At 33.8% G+C, this 13,919-nt stretch overlaps 2 protein-coding genes across 2 annotated transcripts; one reads left to right on the top strand and one right to left on the bottom strand.

The window, feature by feature from the left end:
* Positions 1 to 1,241: 1,241 nt before the first annotated feature.
* LOC105324314 (serine palmitoyltransferase 1-like) lies at positions 1,242 to 2,645 on the bottom strand. The gene is given in 1 exon segment (NM_001308844.1): positions 1,242 to 2,645. A coding segment is annotated over 1 exon segment (1,404 nt).
* Positions 2,646 to 2,888: 243 nt separating this feature from the next.
* Positions 2,889 to 13,029, top strand: LOC105317959 (hsp90 co-chaperone Cdc37). Its single transcript, XM_034476954.2, has 11 exons — positions 2,889 to 3,008; positions 5,013 to 5,146; positions 5,269 to 5,320; positions 5,751 to 5,855; positions 5,989 to 6,039; positions 6,148 to 6,207; positions 6,765 to 6,923; positions 7,501 to 7,616; positions 7,789 to 7,909; positions 8,309 to 8,377; positions 12,084 to 13,029. The coding sequence occupies exons 1-11, from the start codon at positions 2,970 to 2,972 to the stop codon at positions 12,285 to 12,287; spliced, it is 1,110 nt and encodes a 369-aa protein (XP_034332845.1). The 5' UTR covers positions 2,889 to 2,969; the 3' UTR covers positions 12,288 to 13,029.
* Positions 13,030 to 13,919: the final 890 nt, after the last annotated feature.

The following is a 13,919-nucleotide window of genomic DNA, read 5'->3' as shown; positions in this document are numbered from 1 at the left end:
AAAGCTTTCGATGTACCTTTCGATACTAACTCTCCGTAGCTCACACTCGTTCAAACAGTTAAGCAATTTTTTTCTTCAGCGTCTGACATGAATTGAAAAATCCAGAATGTTTGTCTCCGTTCGATGTAAACCCTGCTTTTACTTTCAAGGTAAACACGCATGGCGGAAGAGTCTATTACTGGGTTAAGTAATAGACTCTACCAAGTTTAGCTTTTTTAAAAAAGCTTACCGTCTTTAGAACAAACCCTAAACAGCAATTAGTTATCAAAGACAGTTTAATTCTTTTTATATAAATGTCACCTTCCTCAACATAGCATGGCGAGTGAAACATTTTATGTCTTGTGTCGTTTAAGCCTTCGTGTCTAAAATTGAGAACTGCGTACCCGAGCTTGTAAGTTGTGATCGAAAAATATGGTAAAAGAGATCTTAGGTAGGGTCGCAGACTCGTATTATTTTTATAAAATCAAAGTTATCCCACTGCGTTTATCTATCTAAGGTGCAAATAACTTAACCGATATTAGACATACCACAACAATTTTTTTTAATTTTGTATAAATGTTTGAATAAACAATGCTAAAAGAAAAACAAATAATTTCAAAAGATATTATAGAATATTACTTCCACCTAGTTGGACATGAAAACCAAAGGCTGAATTTCATTCATAGCAATTTTGTATTGCTTTTTCGTTTTCTCACTTTTTAAGATTTGAAATCTACGAAATTTGTTAAGTCGTACATGAAAAAGATCATCAGAAAATTGTCTCCCTTGCGCCGGACAGTATTTCAACCAATGAAATAAATGTAAATTTTCACATCATGTATTTTCTACCAATCACAAAGGAAAGGAAGTGCACAACCCGGAGACTGTAAATTATTTCAACTCTTTATACCGTCTTCCAAGGAAGACGGTAACAAGCATGGCAGTCATAGATGGCTTTATATTTACTTTCGTTCCGAGTAAAATGAAATAACATGATGCTGCATAGTTTACAGTGCTTGATATGGGTGTTTAACATGTGATCGAATATTCGAATGCTAAATATACATTCGAATATTAGAAATTTACTATTTATTCGCGAATATTCGAACATTCGTTTCAGCACTACTAAGATATACATACTTGTACAAGACCTAGTCTAAGACAAGATGATTTGTGTACCAATTACCCTTTACAATAAGAAAGTATCAAATAAATACTGTTCCCTAATATTTCTGACAATAGATATTTGTTCGCACTTCACATTAATGAGTGATGATTTTCTGAAACGCTTCACTTAGTGTAGTGAAGACAGTGTCAATTTCTTCATCTGAAAGCTGGTTGTTCACAGATATCCGGATGCTTGGCAATGGAAGTTTATGTTCCTCCTCTTCTAAGTAGCGAGCCAACGTCACAGCAACTTTGTTGTCTCTCGAGAGATCGGCTATCTTCTGCAGAGTCTGCACATCAAAGTCCCTGTCAGTACTTGGCTCTGCAAGTCTAATGTGCTTGACTGGGGAAATAGGTTCCCCTACAATGACGGTTCCATTTATATCGCTCAGCTTGCTGTGGATTTTTTCACAGTTTTCGCGCAATTCAACAAGCATGCCTGGTTTTTCATCAATCAAACGCAGGGACTCGATAGCTGCAGTTGCTAACATGGGAGGTAAAGAAGCTGAGAAGCAATATCCAAGTCCTGACAAACGTTGATGGTCCACAATATATTTCTTCCCACAGCAAAAGCCTCCTGTTGATCCAATAGCATTTTCTAATGAGGCCGCAATCAAGTCAATATCATCTGGAGAGATATTGTAGTGTTCTGTTACACCTTTCCCATTGCTACCAAGAATGCCAAATGACAAACTTTCTTCCAGAAAAAGGCGGACTTTATACTTCCACTTGAGTTCAACTAATTTTGGAAGTGGACATAAGTCACCATAGTTAATGTAGAGTCCTTCCACAACAAGAAATCTTCTGGTCACTTTGGCTTTCTTAGGGTTTTTCTTGTCCTCCTTTGCTTGTTCAATAAGTAGACGCTCCAGATCCTCCATATCGTTGTGTTTGAACCACTTTATTTTGCTTCTTGAGGCAACCAGTCCTTTCTGTATAGCAAAGCATACTCCCTCATCAGCAAATATTACATCTCCACGTTTCGAGTAAGCTGGGATAGCACTCGCTATGGTCGCAAAGCCAAAGGCATATAATATAGCTTCCTCACAATTCATGAACTTTGCTATTTTGTCTTCAAGTTCTAAATGGACGTCCATTGTGCCATAGAAACCTCTGGGTCCACACGATCCCACTCCATACTTTTTCAGAGTTTTGATGGCCTCTGCCTCTACAGATGGGTTCCCTGCCATACCAAGAAAGTTTAATGTAGCCATGTTAACACAAGATTTTCCATTAATGGTTACATATTTTCCTGGTTTCCCTGTAATAATGTTATTTTCCATCGCCATTAAAACAGGGTGGTCGTCTGGAATTTCGGGAGCTAGAGGTTCCGGCTGCCATTCTGCAATCAACTCCTCCTTTTCCTTTTCGGTTAGGACGGATTCTGGGGCGTAGGCTTTAGAGAAAAACAACAGCTTGAAAATCCATATGATAAGCAATGCTTCGAAGAAAAGATGATATGAGGGAGCCTGCAACAGGGCTTGAAACATATCATACATTTCCCATGTTTGAGGAATGAACGTCGACGCCATGGCGTGATTTTAAACTGGTTCTCCAATACCTTTAGCATGAACCCGAGCCTTCAAAAATTATGTAATGGTTTCTTTCATTGATTTTTACTTCATTTTATAAATATATAACGTTAAAGGAATATATTTTCATTTTAAAATATGCATTAAGTAAAAGATATTTCAATTTGAATTAACGGCTTTTATCAGATTTTTTTCAAATCGGGCTCGGAATTGCAGATCATCAACTTCCTGATCAACTGCTGTTTCTGGAAAAAAAACTTGAGTTGATCTTAGCTTACGAAATTTTACATCATGACAACGATCAATTACAGTAAATGGGACCACATTGAGGTAAATAGAAAAATTAACATTTTATATCTATGACAAATTCATTTTTGTCTTCGAATAAAGTTTGAGAAAGAAGAAATTACGTTGTTTTACATCTGTGTATCATTGTATGAAAGAATGTTCCAGAAAACAATAGATTCATATAGTTTGCAAAATATTAAAAAAAAAAAAGTCTTAATAAAATTTGTTTACGTGTTCCATGAAAATTGATTTTTCTGGATATTGCATACTTGGTAGTAATCCGAAATATCTGACGTTTTTCTGGCTTTTTTAACGATTTTGATATTTACTTGCCAGAAAAAAGGGGATTACAATATACTTTATTTCGATAAAAAAATCGATAGGGTTTTTTCATATAACAAAATTATAGGACGCAGTACGAAATTCTTTAAATAAGCAATTTTAAAAGCATTTCTTTGAGATAATTACAGTATTTCTATTATAAATGGGAAAAATTGCCTTTAAATAGGCATTGAACGTTTTCAAAAACATTCATATGTCCCAGAGAAATGGGGGGTTCCGACCCCCGGAACCCCCCCTCTGGATCCGCCAATGAAATATATTAATTTGTTTTTAAACAATTGCATATTAAATTACGCTATTAAATTAAAGTACATGCCAAATATCTGGAACGAATGTTAACTTATTATGCTTACGGTAGTAACATATACGACAAAAATTTCCCCCGACATTTTACAGTTTACCGCCGAAATTTCTACTATCATTACTGAACATATAGAGAGAGAAAGTACAGAGTAATCTTTTCTTGGGCGAAGAGATTGGGTTTCTGCAGCAGACAGCAATTTTAATGGGATAAAAACGCTTTTTACCGAGTTTATTAGGAATATTTGAGTGTGAACGTGTTTTTTCACAACATTTGCAACATTGTGTGCGAGGATTTGCGTAACTTTTGTGAAGTAAGTTGTTTTTTGACATTGTTTACAAATCGTGTCCTACTTTCGATTCTTCCCTTGTGTATTATTATATATATATCATAGAGTGTAGAGCGGATATGATGCCCCTGTGGTTGGAGGCGGCGAAATTTCCAGTTTTCGTAATGGCGCGGGTTCTGACGTTTTCCTGGCAAGTAAATATCAAAATCGTTAAAAAAGCCAGAAAAACGTCAGATATTTCGGACTAACTTGGTAGTTGCTTGCCTTTGGTCTCTTTAGTTCTTTATGATCAACCGATTATAAACTCTTACTTATCTGGGTAAGCCACAGGCCTCTGAATTTCTATCAGTAAGCCGTTAATTATATAAAAAGAGAGAGGGTATATATCCTTCTCTTCCCATGAATTTAATATATTTAATGGCTAATTGATAGAAATTCTAGATAGAGTGTACATATATCTTTTTCTTCCGTACATTTAACAGCTTGTTGATAGAAATTCAGAGGCTTGTTGCAGCGTTGTTAAGCAAAGACCACTAGCACTGATGATTTCACTGCTAGTTGGTGGTTAAACACCTGTTTGGTCCCCACATTTTACCAACCAAATGGGAATCATTTCGAATTATGTTGTTCTTAAAAAAAATTTAAGCAAATCATGTTTATTACAAGAGCAAGTACTCTGACATTACTTGATACTTATTAACCTAATCTTATCATATATAATCACAATTGAGCTTTTGACCTACATCAGTAAAGATCATTTTCAATTGCATTAATATCATACAACACCGTCAAGAGAAAATACATGTGGATAATCTTGACTCTTGGATGAAATAGGTACCGTATATGTAAATCAACTTTTACTTGCCTGCAAGAAATTTTTGCAAGGTTTGCGAGAGCCTCATAGTCGCTTTTATTTCTTGCAGCTGGCCAGCATTTGCCATATTGTTGTAATAAAAAACAGGTGTGGATGAGGCTTAATTGCAAAAATTAGTCACCACAAATCAGTTCATCACGAAATTTAATCATCGCTAATAATAGTTGGTTTGCAGTAGGTTGCAGGTACCAGTAATGATGATGATTTCATTTTATACACTAATTAAGCTTCATTTTACAGATCTCGGATGATGAAGATGACACTCATCCAAATGTTGACACAGCCAGTCTCTATAAGTGGCGACATCAAGCCAGGGTGGAGAGAATGGAGCAGTCCAAGAAAGAAAAAGAGGAGTTTGAGAAAGGTTACAAAGAGTAAGAATTTCTTTTCATTACAAGCTATCCCTGTCTTTTTTGCAAAATTTTTTTTTTTTTAAATTCTATGACTGATTCATGCTAACACTGTTAGAAAATGAATTTTAATTTTTACCCTATAGACACCAGCAAAAGATGAATGAAATTAAACAGAAATTAAAAGCAGCAGATCTGGTGAGTTTAGAATTATTCTGTATATGCACTAAAAGTATTTAAAAGAAATATTACTAGAAGTTGAAAGCAGAACCATTTTTTGCGTAGTGTAGAAACAAAAATGTTCTGGACTTAGAATTGTCAACTAGCTATTTCATACCATAATTTTGCAGGGATTCAATTTTCATGTACTGTTACTGTTTCTTGGGTTTGTGTTTGATTCTTAATTGTTTGCAATAAAAGCTACACTTTGCTGTCAACACATTTTAACAGATATATCTGGTAAAAAAATTTTTTTTGGAGGTTTAATTTCTTTGATAAATCTGTCATATGAAATCTAGGATGAATATCTTAGCCTTTAGACTATATTGCACAGATGTATAGAACCACTTGTCGGTAAAGAAATTTGTTGATACTCTAATGTTTTTATGAGACTGTTTTATTTCTTTAGAATAATGACCAAGAAGCACAAATTGCAAAGACAAAACTCTCAGAACTGGAGGAACAGGAAAGGAAATGGAAAGAAAAAGAAGCTGAATTAAAAAAGAAAGATCAAGTAGGTTTTTGTTTGATACTTTTACTGTATTTTAACTTAAATATTTTGCATAGTCTAGTTTTTGTTTTCAGCTAAATTTTGTATCATATAAATTTATATTCAATTAACATACCTTACTTCTTTTTACTTCCAGTTAACTCCCTTAAATATTGACACAATTTGCCATGATGGAAAATCCAAAACAGTTTGTATATGAATATTATATATAATCCACATTATTGTAGTTCTGTAAAGCTTGGAAAGATTAAAGAAAAATTACTGCTTGCATTAAATGTTAAATTTTGATCGTCAGGTGATTAACAAACCAGCACCAAAGAAAGAATTAACAGAAGAAGAGAAAAGTAAAAAACATGTAAGTCAATATGTTTTTGCATGATTTAGCTACAGAACTCTATATATAGCTGTACTTGATAGGGAATGACAGGCAGCAAAACTACAGCTCCTTACATACAAATACTAGCAATTTATGGCTCTCAACAATGTGCACTAGTTTTGGACTTATTATTCTAATTTGTTAAACATTCTGTGATGATATTTAATGCCTAAAAACACATATCACTACTGATGATGTTACTTTACTAGCTGTTGAAAATCTTTTAATTAATCGCCCTTGCCAGCCCCAGCTGTAAAGTCGGAAATTGTGGTAAATATATGTTAAAAGGTAAAAATGTAAATAAAACAGAAGGATTTTACAATTAATCTGTTAAGTCTGTTTTATCATTCAGGAATTAATGAATTCTAATGATTCCTGTTCTGTAAATTTGATATCAACCATTGAAAAGTGAGGTTCTTATATATATAAAGGTTGATACCTTTAAGCTTATCATTACATGAATTATCATATCAAATGATGATTTATTAGTTTTCCTGTGTGTGAATCTGATTCAAATTTAATTGAACAATTTACAGGCAGAATTTGTGGAGAAGCATAAAGCAGAAGCCAAGAAATTTGGGATGCTGCGTCGATATGAGGACAGCCAGCAGTTTTTACTGGACCATCCAGAGCTTGTGTGCGAGGAAACTGCAAATGTTCTTGTCATCTGGTGTATAGATCTGGCCATGGAGGAGGTAAGATTCAATGAATAGGGCCAAAAAATTAATCTTTTTCAGACCAAAATGTAGTGTGACAGTGTGTATCTTATTTTTACTGCAAGAATTTTAAAGGAGCATAATCAATATTTTTTCCAAAATAAAAGTTGAGTTATTCCCCTTTTCAATGTGGCATTAAAGTGATACAGCAGTGCCTGAAAAATTACTGTGGAATCGGTAGATTTCGTTGTGGCTCAATTTTTGTGGAATTTGTGGATACCTCTTAACCATGAATTAACATCCTCCACAAATTAAAGAATAAGGGTTATAAAGTCATATTTCCTTTTGTAAATATCAGAAAATTCACAAAATTACATCCCCACAAACCTATAAAATTTAAGCAATCCACGAAAGTTGGCCCCCACGAATTTTAATGATTCCACAGTTATTCTATTTGACCTAGTATATTCAGTCAGAGTAAACAAGTATCTGTAATTAGATACACGACAGTCAGAAAATGGCATGATTTTAGTTGATCATTGAAACAAAATTTGAACATTTATAGTTGCAAACGATTCCTTTGTTTCAATTTATTTCCTTCCTTTTATAATTACAGAAAAATGACCTGATGAATCATGTGGCTCACCAAACAATAGTGATGAACTTCATCATGGAGCTCGCAAAACAGATGGATGTGGATCCACGCAGCTGTGTTCGACCTTTCTTCTCAAGGTGAATGTTCATAGCTTTTAAATCTAATTGATAAAATGTCCTGTGATCTTGATTGAGATGGTGAATGCCAACTAGATCAATGGAATAAACTTAAGGAATAGCAAAAGAGTTGTGCAATTGAATAACTATTGAGTTTTGCTTAAATGTTCTTTTTTTATTTGCGAATCTGTAGAATAAAGCTGGGGGAAAAGCAGTACATGGAGGCATTTAACAGTGAACTGGATGCTTTCAAAGAAAGAATTACCAAGAGAGCGAAAGAAAAACTACAGAAAGCTATGGAGGAATATGAAGAGGTAGAGTATTTTATCACGGAGACAAATCATCGTTTAAGAATACCTTATGGATAAGGTTGATCTTAATCTAAATAAAGACTTAGGCTTATAGTCCTCAGAACTGTAATGATATACTGTAAACCGACTTTTATTTACAGGCGAAAAAATTTTGCTAGTTTTGCAAGACCCTTATCATCGCGAATATTTCTCCTTGCGATCTAGGCCTTGCCATATGGCTGTTAAATCAAAATGGGCGAGGGTTAGGCTTGGTCGCAACAATAAGTCTCCAAGTCTATATAGTAAATCGTAAAATAAAGTCGTCAAGAATAAAAGTTGATTTACAGTATCTTGGGTATGGAAAAAAGTATTTTAGACCAAAGTTCTTTCGAAAGTGTAACCTGTTTTTGACTTTTTGAATAGGAAGAGAGACAGAAGAGGTTAGGGCCTGGAGGGCTTGATCCGGTGGAAGTGTTTGAGAGTTTGCCAGAGGTAAGTCTCCTCTATAATCTACAGCCATTGCATGCACAGATTCAAGAGGGGCTCAGAACCAACCCCTGGAAGTTCAAACTTGATAAATTTGTTTGGTTGTGTACCGTACCCCAAGAAGTTAATAGACCCATCCAAGCAAACAAAATTCAAGAAACAAAGTTTTTTTTTTAACGAAGCTTAAAATTAAATTACAGGATATAGCAGATACATCTCTCATATAAATGATTTTTTTAACACCTCATTATAACCATGATTATTGTAGTAAACTGATATTTTTTTATGATCACAAACAAATAGCAGGTAAAAGAATCAATTTAATACACATATTTAATTGAGAGAAATTTAAAATATTTGTACCAAAGATTGTTTACAATGAATAGTGCAATGTTTTAGAGTCGTGTAGTGTCATTGAACAGAGTTTGCCACCTGTAAAAAAAACAAAAAAAAAACTGAGGAATGCTGTAGATGGAGTTAAGGTGGAATAACACACCTGGAAAAAGTCGCTCAAATTAACTGTAAATTATTTGATAATGAAAGCACAGGCACTTGTTTCTGAAAAAAAATTCCTCTATAGTATAATAATAACACAAGGTATCTAACTCCGAATGAGGTAAACCACCCCCTCCCGTGTATTGCAGTCGTTTTCGCTTTTATACGAAAATCAATGCAAAAGTGTTTAGTACCATTTTCTTCTACAATAAATTATCTAAACAACCATATATAGCATGCTTACTTTTGTTGTATTCTAATGTGCATAATCTGCGTCAAAACATGATAGACTCCAATTGAACCGTAGGCACTGACATGATGGTATCGCAGAGAATAGTAAATCGGATTCTGGTTAGCTAGGAATCTTTTTCTAAAATTACACAGGAAAACTGAACGAGTTATTTATAACCTCGAAGGAAAAACATGGATGCCAAACAAGTCTTTGTTTTTGTATTTTTCTTTATATGTGTAAGCTGTCTATATATAGTTATTCATTTAATTCATAGTTTAATGTTGTATTTAATTCATACCATGAACAAAATCCTTCTTTATGCTCCATTGCAAAATTCACTGTGTTTTCAAATTCTACCGCCTGAAATGTTTTCAAAATCTATCTTCTTCTTTCTTTCAACGCAAGGAAAATTCCCGAGGTATACCGAAAACCTTGGAATTCACCAGGAGCTAAAAATAGCAGCTAGCAGTGGCTGATCATCAATTCATATTTAATTAACGAAAAGTTTATTTTGCAATATTTTATTTTATTTAAACATCATAAGTTTTTTGCAAATTTTAGGCACTGAAAATGTTTTTTAAATCATGTTATTTTATTTTGTTTATTCTCTGCGATACCATCATGTCAGTGCCTACGGTTCAATTGGAGTCTAACATGTTTTGACGCAGATTATGCACATTAGAATACAACAAAAGTAAGCATGCTATATATGGTTGTTTAGATAATTTATTGTAGAAGAAAATGGTACTAAACACTTTTGCATTGCATTTCGTATAAAAGCGAAAACGACTGCAACACACGGTAGGGGGTGGTTTACCTCATTCGGAGTTAGATACCTTGTGTTATTATTATACTATAGGGTAAATTTTTTTTCTCAGAAACAAGTGCCTGTGAATGAAAGGTATAATGATAAATAAACTATACATATGTCAAATAAGCGAAAAATTTGCAAATTAGGGATAAAAAATGATTATCTAAAAAAAATCAATTCAGTAAGTAACAAAAAAAGCCCCTGCAGGATTCGATCTCGGTATATATACTGATCAAAAGCCCGATGCTTTATCCACTCGGCTATGAGGTTAATAGTTATATGTTACCGTCGATAAAATCCTTTTAATAAAACAAAATGTCGTTTCGATAAGAGGTCAGCCATTTTATGACGATGTGTTATTCAACCTTAAGGTCCTTTCACTTACACTATTGACATGGAATCGAGTTGAAATTTAATGTTAAGTGAATTAAAAAATTGCATAATGAAGAAAAAAATTGTTTATGTTGGCATAGATTGGTAGTCATGTTAAAACAGTTGTCTCTCTTGCATTGCCTATATGAACAGGAATTGTGTATCTTAATTAAAGAAATCTCATTGAACTTTTATGACATCATACAACTGTTAAAATGGGTCCCTACTCAGCAATGTTTTATTTAAAGTGATGCTTTTTCTCTTCAAATCATTAGTTTGACATCTTGTGTAATTCAGGGATGTATATACTATGTTATGAATGTCTCTGTGTAATTAAAAAGTCCAAAAAATAATTTCTAAACTAATTACTCTCCTCATTATGTATACTTTATGTATACCGTACACGTCTTCAGCCAATTTCCATTTTTGCAGTTTTTGATACATTTTCAAGTAAAGCAAGTTTTAGATAATTACACATTTCTAAATTCAGAATTATGTGAAAAACACATTACAGTTGTTTTATTTTATCGATAAACTGATACAGATAAGATTTTGGAGGAAAAAATACTAATACTAAACAAGAGAATAAACCTTATTACAAAATTAAAAGTATCTTTTAACGAGGCCGGGTCTAATTTGTTCTGCCCTAGATTTTTAAATAAAATTTTTTACCTGAATTTCTACTGATATAATTATTATTTTAAGATTAAAAAATAAGACATTTACCACACCGTTTGTTTAGGGGGTCATTTCAAAGTTTGTTAATCTTTAACATAGGACCCTATGGGATTTCGCTTGAATGTATCAACTTTGCACATTTTTTTAAACTTCTGCCCTAGTGATTTCCTTTTCTGTTCTACATATTAAAGTTATTGCTAAAAGGCATCAAATGGTCAAATAAAAAGAAACTTTTACCTCCTGGTTTGTTCCAGGGGTCTTATCAAAGTTGATTTTTGTATGCCCAATTTCCCAGATTTGTCAGATAATGGCTATTTAAAGGCGGAAAAAGTGCTCTTTATAGTATTATTAAAGCATTCAGACATATTTTAGTAATAAAGAAATATATAACATCACATATTAAGGTTCATTAATATAAAATACATGGTTACTGTCTTGAAATATATGAATTAAGCTATATTTAGCGGGTTAAGAAAACGTGACAGAGGGTTAGGCCTGCTGAACCCTCTTCACGTTTTTGACCCGAGCCCAAATATAGCTTATACTTCGAGACATTTATGTTTATTTCACAATATAACATTAATTTTACGCATTAAACGAGCCATTTTCAACAAATTTCGCTGAATATCTGCAGTTGAAACTATCACGCCATGGCGTCAACCAAGCAAAAAGATGACGTCACAATACAAATAAAACGCTGCGCGAAAGCGTGCGTACTCGTTCTGTACTCGGCCTCGTTAAGTGTGTTTAGTATTTTTATCACAACTATGTGAAAAGAACATGACTGTATATATACTAGTTTGCAGGTACAAATACAATATTTTTAAGTGTACAGTAGTAGGTAATCAAAACGTTAGAAACATGCAGAAAATTACACATAGGTCTGGTACTTAAATGCAATACTATTGATTCAAGGTCTCTACAATAATGTTGTGCCTAATACATATTTTCAATACATTATATATACAACCATCAATGATGACATCTATCGAGTGGGGTTTCACCATAATGCCTTCTTTAGCACCATTTGATTACATGTACATGTATGATGTAGTTCTCTAACCCAGCTTGATTACATGCATGGTTTGTCTTGAATTGAAACTAATTTTGATACATTTTGACAGGTCTTACAGAAGTGTTTTGAATCTAAAGACATTGCGTCACTACAAAAGGCAATCACGGAACTGCCTGAGGAAGAGGCGCGCTACCACATGAAGCGCTGTGTAGACTCCGGATTGTGGGTCCCTGAGGCCAACAAAGGCCAGGAAACCGAGGGCAAGGAGAAAAAGGAGGGGGAGGGGGAAGAAGTGTATGATGAGGTGGAATGAAGAGCTCCACCCACAAGGTCAAGGTTAAAATCAGCAGCTGTCGCATTAACTACAAAACCAAAGTCTCTAGCACGCTTGACATGTTTTTCTTCTTAGAAGAGTATTAATGAACAGAATTTATTACTTTTTCTTTAAAGTTAATGCATGTACATGTAAAAATGTAAGAGTGTGATGTATTTGACTTATAGCAGTGGCATTCATTCCTTCATTATGGTAAACAAAGCACTGGAATACGTGATAACATTTAATCTAATACTATTGTGTTGTAGTAATTGAAAGGGAAAAGCACTTTCTTCTTCACCTGTGAAGGTCACATTTATGTACTTAGTTAATAAGATTTCCTTAGATGTGAAATTGTTACCTTTATTTATGTTCTCTTGGTAGTTTTCTTTGTTAAGTACAAGAATTGCAAATGTATAACAGGTAGCCTGAACAAAAAAAATTGCTAACTCTGAGGTATTTTGGATGCCTATGCAGGCTAAATTTTGTTAAATTAACAAGTAAAACTTGTTGATATTGATTATATTAAGGAAAGAAAATTATGTATAACATTGGCGTTCTCTCATGTTCATCTAAGTTTGTCTCCATTTGTCAAAAACTAGGGTGATGTCATGTTATGATGAGAAAAAAACAATTCTTTGTCACCCAATGCATTGTTGTTGTCCATTTTATCATTAATTCATTATAGCTGTCTTCAGCATGAATTTTATTAATTTGAAAATAAATTACTCGTATTTATTAATGTTTCTCTTCAAAGAAAACTTTTTAAGATTCTGTCTAGTGGATCTCATAAGTTATTTCTTGGAGACAACCAGTTAGTTGTCTGTCTATTTATTTAGATCTAACCTTGAACTAAGTTGTCTGTCTATTTATCTAGATCTAACCTTGAACTAAGTTTTAAGGTCAATTATCTAGGTCAGGTCAGCATAGTCTTGTCTCCCTTAGACCCAATCTGGCTCATGTACATCACCCAACAAGTGCTTTTGGGTAAAGGATTTACAATTTTCTCCTCATTGTTCAATTGTAGTGCCTGATTGTAACCTTGAACGGAGTATTTATACCCCCGCTCCGAAGGAGAGGGGGTATACTGTTTTACCCTTGTGTGTCTGTCTGTCCGTCCGTCTGTCTGTCTGTCTGTCCGTCCGTCTGTCTGTCCGTCCGTAACAAAAATTTCTGTCACATTTATCTCAGCAACTATTTATCGCAGATGCTTGAAATTTTAACACAGTGTTTGTTAAGGCATGCCATATCGTGGGATATATTTTTGTACCAATTGGACATCAACTTCCTGTTAAATGACGACTTTGCTTATTTTTTAACCAAAATTTTCAAACAAATTTTCGTCAAAGATTTCTCGGCAACTGTTTATCGCAGATGCTTGAAATTTTAACACAGTATTTGTATAGGCATGCCATATCGTGGGATATATTTTTGTACCAATCAGACGTCAACTTCCTGTTAAATGACGACTTTGTTTATTTTTAGCAAAAATTTTAAAACAAATTTCCGTCAAAGAATTCTCAGCAACTGTTTATCGCAGATGCTTGAAATTTTTACACAGTATTTGTATAGGCATGCTATATCGTGGGATGTATTTTTGTACCAATCAGACGTCAACTTCCTGTTAAATGA

This window comes from Magallana gigas, chromosome 9 (genome assembly GCF_963853765.1).
Source record: "Magallana gigas chromosome 9, xbMagGiga1.1, whole genome shotgun sequence".
Taxonomy (NCBI): domain Eukaryota; kingdom Metazoa; phylum Mollusca; class Bivalvia; order Ostreida; family Ostreidae; genus Magallana; species Magallana gigas.
This window is presented reverse-complemented; position numbering and strand designations above follow the sequence as displayed.

Excerpts from the sequence above, each read along its gene's own strand:
- LOC105317959 (XM_034476954.2), top strand. The coding sequence starts at position 2,970 with ATGACAACGATCAATTACAGTAAATGGGACCACATTGAG. Across the intron at positions 5,321-5,750 it reads AATTAAAAGCAGCAGATCTG|AATAATGACCAAGAAGCACA; the intron begins GTGAGTTTAGAA and ends TTATTTCTTTAG. Across the intron at positions 5,856-5,988 it reads AATTAAAAAAGAAAGATCAA|TTAACTCCCTTAAATATTGA; the intron begins GTAGGTTTTTGT and ends TTTTACTTCCAG.